The sequence below is a fragment of the Sardina pilchardus genome, chromosome 2, assembly GCF_963854185.1.
Source record: "Sardina pilchardus chromosome 2, fSarPil1.1, whole genome shotgun sequence".
Lineage (NCBI taxonomy): Eukaryota > Metazoa > Chordata > Actinopteri > Clupeiformes > Clupeidae > Sardina > Sardina pilchardus.
In genome coordinates, this window is record NC_084995.1 from 36,877,152 (window position 1) to 36,893,310 (window position 16,159).

The 16,159-nt window shown below is 43.2% G+C and overlaps 1 protein-coding gene across 1 annotated transcript in view; it reads left to right on the forward strand.

Annotated features, from left to right (window-relative positions):
• Nucleotides 1–1,536: 1,536 nt before the first annotated feature.
• LOC134099553 (potassium voltage-gated channel subfamily H member 2-like) overlaps nt 1,537–16,159 on the forward strand; it is a 41,063-nt gene continuing 26,440 nt past the window's right edge. The window contains exons 1-5 of the mRNA XM_062552462.1: nt 1,537–1,612; nt 2,188–2,418; nt 12,950–13,117; nt 13,350–13,916; nt 14,708–14,907. Coding sequence (XP_062408446.1) covers nt 1,537–1,612; nt 2,188–2,418; nt 12,950–13,117; nt 13,350–13,916; nt 14,708–14,907 — 1,242 coding nt within the window. The remainder of the gene's footprint in view (nt 1,613–2,187; nt 2,419–12,949; nt 13,118–13,349; nt 13,917–14,707; nt 14,908–16,159) is intronic.

The window sequence follows — 16,159 nt, forward strand, 5'->3', positions numbered from 1 at the left end:
AGTGCTGCCTCCCTCAGGATTTGGGCGGTACGACAACAAAAAAAATCACAACAGATTTTGAGTGAGTGAGACTTACTTGGAAAGATAGCAGGAATAAAATACGGTGAATAGAGCATCGTCCATCTTTGACCTTTGGGGTGAAATGCAAATTACAATTGAGTACAGTGGAATGGAATCACACCACCATGGCTAGTCAAGTAGCCCACCTTTTGTCACCACTAGATGGCAGAGACCGTGACTGACGAGCTGTCGACAGACCCAGAGCATCACAGGTATGTTGTGTCGCCATAGAGCTGAGGTCAAGCTATTTCCAATATAAACACGTGTGATTGATGATTCATGGAAAACCACAGGGTTGTTCAAATACGTCTTAATAATTTTCCTCCAAAGTGATTCAAGGGCATGATGAAGATATATTATTATCATTATATTACTTTAAGATAATATTTGCCTAAAATAAGCATGCCTAACGTTTGCATATAGTATAGGTCTCCAGACATAAACCATTTTTAAAACAGAAACGCTTATTACCAACTCTGAATAAATCTGGAAAAGGGGTTACGACTTAGACCAATGCTGTTGAATGCAGGAAGACAACCACACGCTCTGAGGTAGGTAATAGTGGACATATGAACAAGCAACTCCTTGCAAACGTGAAACACAGGCTATTTTTGGTCCTTTGAACCATGGAAAGGGAAAGCTGGCTCTCCAGTAAATCGGAATTACCCCAAATGTCAGTGACCAGAATAGGAAACAGAAATGTTGGTAATGCACATAAAACGCAAAATGCACATGACAAAGAGGTTGGCTGACTGCTGACATTAGGGCAGAGCACTGTTAAATGAAAATCAGAGCACATTTTCTAATCTAGGCCAAGGATGAAAACGGGACAGTCATATCCAAAAGAGTCTCTCTGGAGGACAGATTTCTTAGGCTATATGAAAAAGGAAAAAGTAAGACGAGCTTTTAATACAACGTTTGGATAGCTAATTGAACGTAAATTATTCCACCAATAACTTATATGAAGGAATTTCAAAACGACGCTGCTTTTGAGGCTGTTTGATTTCATTGATGAGACTAGCTCTCTCACATACACACTCTCTCCCTCCCTCCATCTCTCACACACCCTCCTCTCTCTCCCAAGCTCACGCCGCGTTGCTCCATGTCGTTCTTCTATTATCTTCACACGCGCTTGCTGACCTCTCCGTACTTCTTCGGACGCACTCGTCACCAGATGCATTTGAAAATGCTTCGTGGCTTCTACGCACAACTTCACGCCGCTTGACATGACAGCGGGTCGCTGCATCACTCTTTTTCACTCAAGTTTGGGTTACACCTTGCTTCCGTTTGGAGAACTGGGACTTTTGGGACTCCGAACGCACTCCAAGAGTTATGGATAACGTTTGTGGTTTTAAAACCAGTAGGCTAAGGATATGACATCTGGTACAGAATTAATCAATGCAATATAGGCATACATTTTAAGTGCACCTTAGACAGCTGAAAGTTAGGCTACTTTTAAACGTTTATTGGGAAAGGATGCCTGTTCGACGTGGACACGTTGCACCTCAGAATACATTTCTGGACACCATCATCCGAAAATTCGATGGTCAAAGTGAGTAGTCAACTTATGTCAACTAATGAACTTAGGCACAGAAAAACAAAGTCTTAGACACATCAAAACAAAGTTTGCGCACTGTGTAGCCTAGATTAATAATAGTAGCCTACTTTATAATTAGCTTATGATCAAAGAAACAGCCAGTCAGTAGCCTACTTTTTGTGATAATTTCGCCAAATGTGTGAAAATAACTTTCTTTCTTTAAAGGTAAATCTGATGAATATCAGATCATGAATGAATATTTTTCTATTTAAAGCAGCAGCCGCATGGTAGCCTACAATCCATGCTACCATAGTCACACTAGGCTATGCCAAAAAGGTTATTTGAATGAAAACATTATTTTACATGTTAACAATTCTACAGCAATGAAAATCAATAGCCTGCATTCCATGAAACAATATTGTTAAAGTTAGGCCTACTTAGACATGGGCAAATAAAGGTTACTTCTGTAAAAACACACCTTACACCCATCACTGTCAGAATCTCAGCTACTAACTTGCAAAGATATGTTGATGTTTTTGGGAGCCAGAGATGTCTTCCTAACGTTCCTCTGGCCTTGTGTTTCTCCCTAGATCGCAAATTCATCATTGCCAATGCTCGGGTGGAGAACTGCGCTATCATCTTCTGCAATGACGCCTTCTGTGGCATGTGCGGCTACAGCCGTGCCGAGGTGATGCAGAAGCCCTGCACCTGCAGCTTCCTATATGGGCCTCACACAGGGCGGCCGGCCGTGGCGCAAATGGCCAAAGCGCTGTTGGGCTCAGAGGAGAGAAAGGTGGAGATCGCACTTTACAGGAAAGATGGTGAGACGCTGTCTGTTTACACAATGCTGTAGTAAGTTTCTTTGCATCATGGCATCAGTGGACAGGCAACTGCAAGGTTGTCAGTAGGCAGTGGTGCATATACAAGGCTAAGTCTGGCAGTGCCTTTTCCTCTCGTAATAATGAAACAACTAGAACCTTTTTGGTATGGTTATGTTCATTATACAACAACTAGCTGGCTAACAAGCAGAAATACTTAGACAAATGTAGGGGTAAGAGTTTCAGGGAGTGGAGAAATCTTTGTTATTGTGTTCTGATCGAGCTGTGCACAACTCAAATGTCTGTCGAGGTATTAAAGTGATATGTTTTCAGTTGGCCATTCTGGCTTCAGGCATGCCTCAGATCAAGGTAAATTATGGGGCTAAAGGTTTATTTGAATTGGGTGTGTGATCCTCTAAATTTGTTTTGGTTGTCTTGTGTGTTGTTTTGTCTGACAGTTTTCTCATGTTCCATTGCTATCGCTGGTGTTCCTGACACAAAACATGTGGTTTGCCTGATCCGTGCCTATGGGCAGAACTTGAAACTCTGTGACCTCAGGCTCTTCTCATGTGCCGTCATGGTGTCAGTTCCTGCTCCAGCGAGGATAGTCCTTCTTGTTACTTCTGTTACTACTGTTTCCTATGCCTCACTTTCCCATATGCCCTTTCCAACGAGGCTGTCCATAGATATGGGGGATTACAGACCAGACCAGGTGCTATCCTAATTATGGCTGCCCCTGCTGTTCCCTATTTAAAGAATCAGCTTGTCTGGATGATGTATTGATTTTCAGGACAGGTGGGAGAGTGAGAATAAGAACAATAGAGGCAGAAGACACAGAGTCGTGATCGCTTGAAGGACGATTACTCATAACACGGCTCAAATCCCAGAGCTAACCACTGGATTTTCCTATGGTTGCATAAGAACTCACACAGTGTCCTTTAACATAGAATATGTGTGGGACAGACTACAGAGCATAGACCCTGAGAGAAATGAAAGTGAGGATATACCTCATGGAGAAAATGATGGAATTGGAATTGCAGTAGCCATATTCTCAAAGGGATCTTCCTTCTAGAACTTGTACGCAGACTCTCATTTGTCAGCAGTATTAAATGGTTTGTGTTCCATGTAGTTACTGTATAGCAATCCTTGACAAGAGTTGGACAAATATGCAGGCATTAGAAAAAGTTCTTCATACAGTAGATGTTTTCCAAAGTAACTCAAATGACTTCCCATTTTTCAAAGAATCCCTCATCAGCGACTGTAAAAGAGAAACTTATGGGCTATTCTTTTAGGACAAACATAGAAGATTGAGGAATTAAAAGTAGCACGGATACACAAATGACTTCAAGGGCAAGGTTTATCTGGTAAGCTGGAGAGCAAAGAGTAGCAGTAATTAAACAGCCCATAATCCCCCTCCCCTCCCTCCATGGCCTCTCCACGCAGCATTGTTTGCAGTAGAGGCACTCTTACTTTTTATTATCCCAGGCCCAGAGAGGGTTGTACAGCCAGAAGTCAAAGTGACAGAGTGACCTCTTCCATTGATCCCCAGACGAGGTCTTGAAAAGAGTACACAGGGAAAAAAACAACGCTTGAGAGAATAATTGCTCTTTCAATCAATATTTATTTTTGTAATGATATTGAGAACCCAAAGCATGCGAGTAATGAAGCTGGTATTGGTATGCATCTCTCTGAGAGGAGGCCAATTTGGGGTTAGAGGCTCTGTATCGATTGTGTACTGCAAGTCCTAAGGAGCATACAGGAACCACCCAACCCAGCTGCTGTAAGCTTACACATGGGTATGCCCCCACTCAGCTGATTCATGAAATCCGATGCTTTTGTATCAAATTACTCTAAAGAATATCCTTAAGTAGGGGAAAAACTAAAATATTTAGAAGACTTTGCTATGAAGGGTTTCAATCAGATTGGGTAAAATAATATTCCTTATTTCCACTTTATTATCCTTTTGTGAGTGTATGTGTGTGTGTGTGTGTGTGTGTGTGTGTGTGTGTGTGTGTGTGTGTGTGTGTGTGTGTGTGTGTGTGTGTGTGTGTGTGTGTGTGTGTTCTAGTTGTGGATGTTTACCTCTAGTTGTACTTACTGTATTACCTCAGCCAAGAGGGTTATGTCTCTGGTTAGGCTTATTTGTGTGGATTTTTTTTCCGTTTGTCTGTCTGTCAGCAGGATTATACAAAACATCCAGGTTGATTTTCACAAACCCTGGTGGAGGGGTGTAGCGTGGGCCAAAAGAAAATGTATTACATTTTAGAGTGGATCATAGCAGAGAGGGTTAAAGCGGAGCGAGAGGCGCAAACGTTCCATCATTTCCGCGTTCTGTCTTCACAAGGGGGAGGGGGGCTAAATCCCCCTTTAAGCAGACCTGCTAACATTCGAAATGCACTGCTTATGTGGGTTGCCGATCTGACAGAGATCGATATCCCACTATGACGTCTTTGCAACACGCCCCTTTAAGCAGACCGGAACTGTTCGAATTTTGCTTCCATAGAGATGCATTACGTTGCTCTATCTTGTCAATAATTAAGGATCTTTGATCATAGCAAGGACCATATCCAGGAAGTTTTTCCACTTTCTTTAATGTTGTTAGATAGGGCATTTTTTTACATCTTCCAGCCTTGGCGCCATCTGCTGGCCTTGGCATACCGCTGGCCTTGGCGGAGGTCTACTGCCCGGGTGCCCTTCTTGATATTAATGGGCCTCGGTCTTTATAAACTTTTTTTCATTATTTTGCAGCAGTTAAACAGACTGTAGTAGTGTTTTAGTGTGTTTTAGTGTCTTCAGCACAGTATGCTGCCATGCTGTGGAGTGGTAATTGACTGATCATATTTTCAGATTGATTCGGTAATATGAGTGTCAAACAAATGAATTACGTTTCAGTGCATTTGTGGGAAAGCCCATAGCTGACTTGCACTCACTCCATGTCTTCACTTCAGACATAGGTATTTCAGGGCTCCCTTGCAAAAGAGACTAAAGGTCTCAATGGGACTCACCTGGTAAAATAAAGGTCAAATAAATGAAATAAAATAAAATTTCACTACTCTGTTTAATTAAATCCCTAAATAAACCACAAATATTATCTCCCATTTTATACTGTATTTAAGATTTCTCACGAATAAACCAAAGTCATTGTCTTTAATACCAACAAATGTATCTCCAAATGTAATGGAGAATTCCACTAATACTTTAAGGTGAACTTCAGATGATTTGGGTGTTTCTTGACAGTATTCATAAATCTAGTATTGGAATACTGGATACTACAGTCCAATAACTCTTCGTATAGCTTTGCCTCTCCCAACCTCTTCTGTCTTTTATTGGCGATATATTATTTATAAGCCAGATATTCACCCAAGGACAACCAATATGCAGTGGCCTCTGGTCATGCAGGGGTATGACGGCATACATGGTAGAAGTGATTCACACCGCACCCCACCAGAGGAACTGAAAGCAGATTTATCCATGCTGTAGAGGCACATAATTTCATTAAGAATTAATGAATATAAGTCAACCTTGGCAGGCACCCTTTTGTTGTGGGTTTGTATTTCATAGAGTAATGATCTGTTGTTAACTTAGGACCCATATGCAAGTTTTACTGCGCCATCCAGGAATAATTTACAAGCCACAAGCGTGATTTGCTCTGAGCCTTAAGGCTACAGAATATCTGGTCTTATCTTTCAGCTGATAGCTGTGTTCTAATAATGTGACTGGATGTGTTGGAGAAAGCACAACTTGTGAGGTTTTGCTGAGGTGTCGTTGATGTGATTTATGAGTGATGCTGAGACACTGGGGGGTGGTGCAATAAATCTCCAGGAGCCCTGTCTTAATGGGAGTGACCCACCCTCCCCCCATCCCACCCACCCTGTGGTCTAACAGTCCATAATGAAGTTGTCTCCATGGAATGGAGAAGGGCAGGCATAATGATCCTCAATGCTGTCAGTGACCCCATGCTTTGGTGCAAGACACCTTGCACACTACAGTAGATACCCTCAGGCAAAGTCTTATAAGTAACAGTGTAACAGGAGAAAATATCAAGGCAGCTGAATGCAATGGATTTTTTGTCAAAATGTCAATTCAACTATTACTGTTGACTTCTCTATGGCTTGTACGTTTAGATAAGAGCTCCACCAATTGGGATCTTTTTTGTTAACCTTATTTATGAACCTGTTATTTCCAGGCAGCCCCCCCAATCAAGCACTAACTCACTAACCAGGCCCAAAATATCTTCTGAGGTCGACCAGATCAGGCACACTCAGTGAGGCATTAGCCTACTGCATGCGATGAGGAACTGACGGTCACCTTCATAATTCACACGGGACATGATGGGATTTAACTCGAAATTATCCATCTATAGATTATGTATGCCATGGACAGCATAGGAGAGCTATGATGGTGATGCACACCGATGTGCTGGCTCATAGTTGAGGGAAATACCGTTTATCTGTTTATTTGGCATAGGACTTTCCGATAGCAAATCACAAGCATTTGGTTGAGATAAACATCACACTAAATTCCCACTGCTAGAATAGCACGAGAGCGGAGACACACAGCGCATGATCCACAGACAGCACCCGTTAAGAGATTATTTTTGAAATTTCATTATAATGCCCTTGTTCTTCCTCTAGACTTATGCCAGCTTTATTTCCCCCCCTGAGGCATTATTCGTGGACTCACTAAGGTCAACCACTTTCATATGTTGATGAAAGAAAAGAGTCTGTCTTTATTCTCAGCCCGAAGTCTTGATTATCTTTGGTGTGTTGGAATGTAAAAACTCTAAAAAGTCAATACAGAAATTCCTGCAATAACAAAGGCACTATCACAGACATTTTTTATTTATTGGTGTGGGCAGCGGAGATACAGTATACACATTTCACCTCAGTACCTTTGCGGGCTGACACAGTCTAAGGCCTGTACAGTAGCACATGCAGGATCCATCCATCCCGTCTCTGGTTCCCCTGACTTAACTACTCTGGGCTTCTCTGAGTTCAGAGTCATCTGATCCACCTTAGTGGTTCTGTAGGTTTACCACGACAGCACACAGCACAAAGGAAGTATGTGCTCCATACATTTTTGAATAATTTGAAAAAAATATTTCAAAATTTTTCAATGATCAATTTTGCTAGTAATGTAAACACTAATTTCAGATATGTTAAATATGTACTTAATGAGCACATAGACATATATGTCATTACATGTGTCATTAAATGTGAAAAGAGATTAGGCAACTTCACTTGGACTGAGCATTGGAAAAAAAGAACCAAGGTCTATAAGCAACACTAAAACAAGAATATTCACACATTGTATAATGAGGTTCTCCACAATGCTTATCCAAGCAAACTTGTCTTGAACATCTCTTTGCGATGGCTGTCCTCTATAGAGTTCTTGCAGATTGACTACCTTTGAGATGTGTCCGTCACCCAATCCTTAGGTTCGTAGGGAAAGGGGAGAATGCAGAGGCGAATCTCTTTGACCTATGTGAGGTTTCAGTACACTGAGGTTTCTAGAAAAAAGAGGATGACCCTCATCATCTGTCATAATAATCTGTAAATGGCCTCCTTGGCTATAATTAGGCAGAGTAATGACTGGAGTCATTTTTGGGGAGTTAATAATTTAACCGTCCGTTTCTCTTCCCCGACCACTCACCAGGGCTACGCAAGCACACCATAATATTCATGAGGGACTCTGAATGGGAACCCAATGCTAGTGTTTTTCTAGGTCGGGGAATAATGGACATTTAAAAAGCCTATAAGATGGGTACTGCATGGGTCACCCTTGATCAGACATTAGTGTAGATGGCATTATTTCAGTCATGTCCTAGGAGGCTCGTTATCTGCAAGAGAACCCATTTAAGTAAAAAAAAAAAAAGTACGGTATTTCTGTCTTGCCATGGTCAATGTGGATATTAGACTAGGGAATTGTTCTCTGTGATGACCAACCTTGGCTTAATCGATTACTGCAGAGACCATTGTCTGAAGGAAAGACAAATGTACCAAAATGGTTAATAAAAGACATTGTCCAAAAGCAACACAACTGAATGGATCCCTTGGCAGCTTTATATCACAGCCGTAATTCTTTTAAGAGTTTGTTCATTCAAGCACCAGTAGGCGTCTTAATGCAGGAGGGGGCTCTTTATACACACCTAGGGAAATTGCCCTTTATATTGACGTGTGTGTGTGTGCTGAGTGTATTGTGAATTCAGTCAATATCTTGTGCTGACTGATTATTATCTGTGTCCCAGGGCACTGAGAAGTCACTGGCTCCTCAAGCTGCTAATGCAGTCGAGTCATTACTAAACACATCACCATGACTGTTTCCTCTTTCTGTTAGTTTATGGCAGGCCAATAGATTGACTTGTTGACTTGTGATATATTTTGTGATAGTATTGTATGTGTTTTATTTACAAAGGATGTGAAGGAATTTGGAGGGAAGTATAAATCAGCTAGGGTCAATGAAAACAGGTTGAGGGCTAGTGTGAGTTTAAGTCCCATCATTAATATCAGTTTATATGCGTATGTTATGAAAGATGTAATCCGCTCCAGGGGGCTTAATCTGTATTGATACTTACATCTAGTTCTGTCCTTGGTTTGGAAAGCTGCAATCCCACCAATATATGATAGATGTACAGATTTAACTCAGACAGATCCTCAAGCCTTCTATGATAAAAATAATCCCAATTGCATAGCACATTCCATATGCCAATTTTCCAGAACAGAGTGTGACAACAGTGTGTTGAAAAGTGTCAATTGCAACCTATAGGGTTAACAGGGTGTGGAAATGTGACTGCAAATTTCAACCTCTATGCTAATTCTTTGCCTCCATGGTTCTTCAGTATACAGTTCCTATCACAAGAGTTGCCACAAGCACTGTAGGGAAATGGGACCAAAAAAAATGTCCCTACTATTGGCTGCAGCTTATACATTGATTTTGCAAAATGTCTTCCGCTATGAGGTTACATGGGGGCAGTTACTATGGTATTAATATGGTTTTGTTTCTTTGACTTGCATAAAACTGTCCTGCGGCTTATACACAATATGGCTAATACACAGGAAATTACTGTCATAATTATCAAATCAGATATTTTTTGCCATATCCTATGTGAACAAAATAAAGCACTCCAAGACACGTAACAGTAAGTAAGTTGGTACACAGTAAGAACAGCTTGGACTGCAAAACAAAATTTCATGGAATGATACATTTACAAAACTCCACCACTGTGTGTGTGTGTGTGTGTGTGTGTGTGTGTGTGTGTGTGTGTGTGTGTGTGTGTGTGTGTGTGTGTGTGTGTGTGTGTGTGTGTATAAACATCCAGGCATGAATAACTCATAAATAGTTAAATAACTAGGCACTGGACAAAATTCTAAGTGCGACCGTGCTATAGATTCAGTTTAGAGTCTGTACACTACTGTACATGCTGCTCCCAAACAGATTTAATGCACAAATGCACGAGGTCCAAGCACACACACTATCCTCACCTATGGGAGAGACAAGGGTTCTCCTCTTCTCTAAGATCTCAAATAGCCATCCTTTTGTCTCAGCTCAAGAATGATGTAAGTTCAATCATCAATCAATCAATCAATCAATCAATCAATCAATCTAAAACAGGTTATATCACATTTGTAATGTACTGGTATTTGAGCAAGACAAATAAACTGACCGACACGTTTGGACACTAAGGTCTTCGTTGAACCCAGATTTGATGAACACCCACAATAACTAAAGAGCACCTGTTTTTTAATGAACACTAAAGGAGCCTGGCAGCGCCTCTCGTCCTCATTTTTTCAAATCTGAAAAAAATATACTTTGTTAACTATTTTAAACAGTGACTTATTAGAGACCGCCTGTGTCCTCTAAGTAACCTCCCAGTGACTTGAGCGGCGGAAATATTCCCTTTTCCTCAAACACTTAAAAAACGAGTTTCTTTCAACAAGACGTGTAATGAGATGTCGTTCATCAGTGCGCTGCCAGAAATAGCCAATTAAATATGGGGTGGCACCTGAGCTGTCAAATCAGGTTTCAGGGATGTCCCGACACCCCTTTGGCTCTACGTCTGTGATGACGGTTTGGCCCCCGGAGACCAAAACATTCTCTTCCTTCTTATCGCCCCATGGAGGTCTACAGTACATGCGCACCAAGTCTCTTGTGTGTCAGTCTCCTAGGGAATTCCTTGACAAAAATCTCTGGGGGGGGGGAAACTATTACATAAATGTTACAAAAATTATGATCATGCTACACTAAAATTTGCATTGTCATGTCACATGTCATATTATGCTGACATGACCTAATTTGCATTGAGCTCTTTGGTCTTTGTGTGGGTAAACCCAAACAGTGTGTCAACACACCCATATCCACCCATACCGTCTGCTGAATAGGGCCTTGTTCAACACCCAACCTCCTAAACATTTTAAACTTGCTGTTGGAGGCAGGGTTGTTATTATTTAGATATTGAGTATGGTCTCTACTGTGAGGGTCCTTTTGCATGGGCTTCTGATTATTAAGTGTAATCTCAGGGCAAAGTCATAAATCTATTTTCAATTTTATCACTCCTCCAACACGTGTTAACAGTGTGACTGTGACTCTAAACAAATGATAATGGCTGTGTCTGTTATTTTGTTGTAGGACATAAGCTCCATTGGATCAGTCCTCTCTGTTGAATATGTATTGTTTCTCCAGTTTGAATCTTGAATTCTTGAGTCTTGAATTTCCCCTTGGGGATCAATAAAGTATCTATCTATCTATCTATCTATCTATCTATCTATCTATCTATCTATCTATCTATCAGTTGGGGTGTATTTGCCAGGTGTCAGAACCTGGCCCAAGGTGATAGTGCTACACTTGATAGTTCATCTCTTTCCAGCGTTTTAGTAGCCTGGCACGCCCTCCCAGCCTTTGAAAGTCGATGGTAATCAGGCTAGCGTTTTAGAGAAATTTAAGATGTTTATACCACTTTTAGTCCCTCTTATTTATCTTTCCAGGGGAAGTTAAAATACAAAAAAATAAAGTCAGGCCATATTACTCTGCTTAATGAAATATTTTCAACATGGAACTATGGTCAAAATCCTTTCACAGCATAATTTGGCTATTCCATATCAGTAGTGTAAGACATTGAAATGTTGTAGTCTAAAACAGGAAGCCAATTCATATAAGATACAGTAAATTCGATTAAGATATTAAATAAAGATTCTCATACATTTTTGTCTAGGCTTCATTCAAAAGCATGTACAGTATTACGTCATTTGTTGAATTTTCATTTTCTGTACAATATTTAGTGGGAGAATGAATTACCGTGCGGATTTGAAGAGAAGCAGAGATCGCTGTAGGGCTGCATTGTAAGCATTTCAACATTTAGGCATTGCCCATTACATCCACACACAAGGTAGTGTGCTCTACCGAGCCATCTGATTGGGGTTGTATCTGCTATCCTTGGGGTAAGAGGCAGCAAAACCCTGTTAAAATTGACTTAAAGTCATGACATAGCTGTACAGTATAATCAAATTCTCATTATGACTATAATTAGTACATAATTTATACTATTAATTATGCATTTTAAGGTTCACATCACTACTGTTGTGAGGTTCATATTACCAGAACATTTAGTAAAAAAAAGTCACATGGGCATTGGGCAATACTTGGCGGTGGAAACATTCCTTTTCAAATTAGCACCCAATACAAACTCTGAGTTGATACGATGGACTGCGTAGCCAATAAGGTTAGAGGATCTCCTCCAGTGTGATGAGTGTTGGGTGAGGGATGCCACAGGCACAGGGCCGACACCAGTAGGGGTCAGGGGACGTCCAGCGGCAGATGGCACAGCCGTTCCTGGGCGTTCCCTGGCACCGAGGCAGACCTTGCCGCTATCAGGGAACTGTATTAAAACAGCATCCAGCACACTAATCCCAGAGACAATGCGGAGTGTGTGTTCTGTCCCACGCACGCCCTCTCTTGCCCTCAGGGTGGCGCTGGGCCAGGGGCACTGTTTGCTGGGCAGGCATAAGACAGGTCAGGAGGTGGGCACGTTTTAACCTATGTTTTTAACATTCACAGTGCTCCTAGCCCTAGCATGGCTAATTGTAAAAGCCAACATGGAATGAATGTCACTGTAGCATTTTTTTTCCTATATTGTGATTGAATAATACAGATTACAATGACATTTTTGGTTCATCAGTATATTTGTGTTGTATATTCCAAACATTGAAAGCATGAACGTTGACTTAGCTTTATACATCAGATGGATGAAATCAGAAATGATGGAAAGAGATTATGTACCTTTTACTGTAACTTGTAACATGTAACTTTGGATCTGCTGCTTGCTGTTGTATGGCTCCCTCTAGTGGAGATTGGAGAAGTGTGCAGTGTTGATTGTGAGCACAGCCATGCTCCCTCTGCCAGAGATCTGACTGTGGCATGTAGGCAAATCCTGTGATACCTCTATGGAAATAATCTGTCCACGGCAGTGCATTGATTGAAGTAGAAGATGTAAATGTCCTGCCTAAACGCAGGTGTATATTTGTGTGCCCTCTTCAAACAGGTGAATGCTTTCCCTGCTTCGTGGATGTGGTCCCGGTCAAGAATGAAGAAGGCCTGGTGATCATGTTTATCCTGAACTTTGAGCTTGCTGACCAGCCTGACCCCCCAGTGAATTCTACCCCCAACACAGAGCTCAACCACAAGCAGCCAGTTCCATGGCTCTCCATTGGTATGGCATGTCTGCTGTTTAAAATATATGGTTTTCGTGGCTGCTGGCCTATTTGACTTGAAAATATTATTTACATGAATCAGCAGAGAGAGAGAGAGAGTTCAGAGCACGTGTGACAAGTCATCATCAATGGATGTGTAATTTTGAATCACCTTTCATATTTATTTCAGCTTGTTTTATGCCTCCTTCTTCCTGTTCATTTGCTGTGTGTTTCTGTTCTTCATTCTTGCAGGTCGGCGGGGCGGGTTCCGGCTGCGCTTGCCTCTGCTGCGCTCCATGAGTGGCAGCAAGCACTCGCTGCAGAGCGACACGGAGTTCGGCCTGCCCACCATGGGGCGTGAGTCGGTGGCCCTGGACAAGCTCATGTCCCTCCAAGAGCACCAGGAGCTGGTGGCCCCTCCGCCACCTCTGCTCTTATGGGAGGAGGCGTCCCAAAGCGCCTCCAGGGCTCCCCAGCATCGGCCGCAACATCAGCGGCACCAACCACAGCAGCATCAGCGTCAGAATCAGCAGCAGCATCAGCAGCAGAATCAGAATCAGCAGCAGCATCAGCATCAGCAGCAGCATCAGCATCAACACCATCAGCAGCATCAGCATCATCAAAAGCAGCGGCAGCCCCACCCCCCAGGCCTGCGCGCCGGCCTCTCCCAGGGCCTCTCCCGATCCTCCCCGCGGCTGGACACGCAGCGACCCTCGGTCCTGCCGTCCAGCTGCGAGAGTCTGTGCAGCCTGCAGCCCGTGCGCTCGCCCCGCCACTTCACCTGGGACGGCAGGCTGACCTCGCGGCCCGGCAACACAGGTCAGAGGTTACCACCACCACCACCACCACGCACCTCACCGCCACTCCCCCCCGGTGTTCTCCTCCGTATTCACACACACACACACGATTAATGTGTAGAGGCGTGGACGGAAATACGCGCGGGCAAGCACGGTGTCGGAGCTGGAGGAGTTCTAGAGATGTGGAGGTTAGTGGGAGGGGAGGGGAAAACAGTGGGAGGATAACAGGGATGCTGTCTGCCGAGATGGGACTGCTGAGAGAGAGAGAGAGAGAGAAACAGAGAGAGAGAAAGAGTAAAAGAGAGGGAGCGAGTCAGAAATCGAGCGAGAGTTAACTTTGAAATTTGAATCCACCCCCTGAGATCTCCGCCCTGCGCAGCAGCGTCCTTGTCTTCTTTTGCATGCCGGTGTTTTCCAGTGGAAGTGCACGACGCCTCCCACACATCCACAGCCCGTGTAGATGACGCAGACCCGGAGAGACCGAGAGCAAAGCGGCATGTTTAGTGATCGCATTCAGACTCACTCACAGGCAGAGGGGGAAAAAGTGGATGAGGTAGAAAGTGCACAGTGTGTCGGACACACACACACAAGTTGAGTTTCTTTCTTGTGGTGACGGATACCAATCATATAATCTCCTCGCAATAACTCGCTCTTTTGCTCTCTCTCTCTCCCTCTCCTCTTTCTCTCTCTCACACACACACTCTGTATTTCTTTATCTCTCTCTCTCTCTCTCTTTTTCTCTCTCTCACACACACACTCTGTCTCTCTCTCTCTCTCTCTTTCTCTCTCTCTCTCTCTGTCTTGCTCCCTCAGGTGGTGTGACCAATAAAGTGGGCATGCAGAACTCCACCTCGGACTCCGACCTGATCCGCCGCCGCTCCTTCAGCAGGAGCCTGAGCTTTGGCGACTCCAAGACGGACCCCTACCTCACCCACCCGCCCGGCGAGATCGACATCATCGCCCCTTGCAAACTCATAGACCGCACCCACAACGTCACCGACAAGGTCACCCAGGTAAGGTCGCCCAGCGTGCAACTGGCTGTGAACAAATGTGTGTTCTATTTATCTGTGTGGTATAGTTTGAATTAGCTGGAGATGGGGTAAGCTGTGGCTTGGCAGCAAAGAGTTGGTTATTTGTGACGTGACGGTGATGCTGACTGTTACACTTTTTATATCTGTTTAAGTTTTTACTGGCAGGTTTGTCCGGGCACAGAAAGAGAAAATTCTGACTTTTTCTCTTCAACCGTCAACGTATTTTTACAGGTAGACTCTCAAATGGCAGAGTTTCACTAACCCAAGTCAGCAACAGCACTTCTTTCACAAATCTTGCCACTGTGCCAAACTGTGGGCCAGCTGTTCTGGCCATGGCTTTTTTTGCTTTTTTTTGTTACTGTGTGTTCACCACAATATTAGGTCAAGGTTGTCGGACTACAAGCTCAAACGCAGTGCCTGGTGGGCCCACAGTGCCGTTTGCCAACTGGGTCCAGTCCAGCCAGTGGGTGTGTGGCCCTGCAGAGCGCGATTAGTCCCAGTAGGGCTCACTCGTGTCACGAGGTCACATGGCAGCTCAATGTCTCCCGTGCACTGAGTGGACTATTACCCACGACATTATGACAGAGTGATCCATAGCCACAACCCATTTATCATTACTGCTGCAGAATTAACCCACCATTACAGGGGCCGGCCGCACTTCCCTCGGGGTTTACGGGGAAAATATGCAGGACATTCGAATGCTCCATTCGGCCTACTGCGCTGAGCGACCGGAGCAGTATTCACATGGAATATCATGCATGTAGTGCCATGTTTATGTTCATGAATAGCTGCATGTAGTGCCATGTTTAATGTTCATGAATATCTGCATGTAGTATGGTGGTAGTATATGGTGTAGCCAGTTCCATTGATTATAATGGAAGTTAAGTGTTGCAGCATACTCTCTACAAAGGTAACTCTTTAGTTATGTGCCTGGTATGTATAGCCATCACTTGGTGTGATATGTTGTGCCGTCTCTATGACATCTTATTTTAGGCGACTGTTGAGAGCTCAGGTTGATTGATACAGGAAAAAAGGACTTTTTACATCTACTTGATTTGCAACAGCTCCTGACAGTATCACCAGGAGAATATGAAAAGGATCTCAGGGGATTCCCTCTACTTGTTTAAATACTGTAGACACTTGCCAAAAAGTAGAGCTTTCTCATCAATGATTTTCGTTGCGGTCTGAAATATATGTTACAGTAACTGTTAAAGATAATTCTTCAGAAATGCAT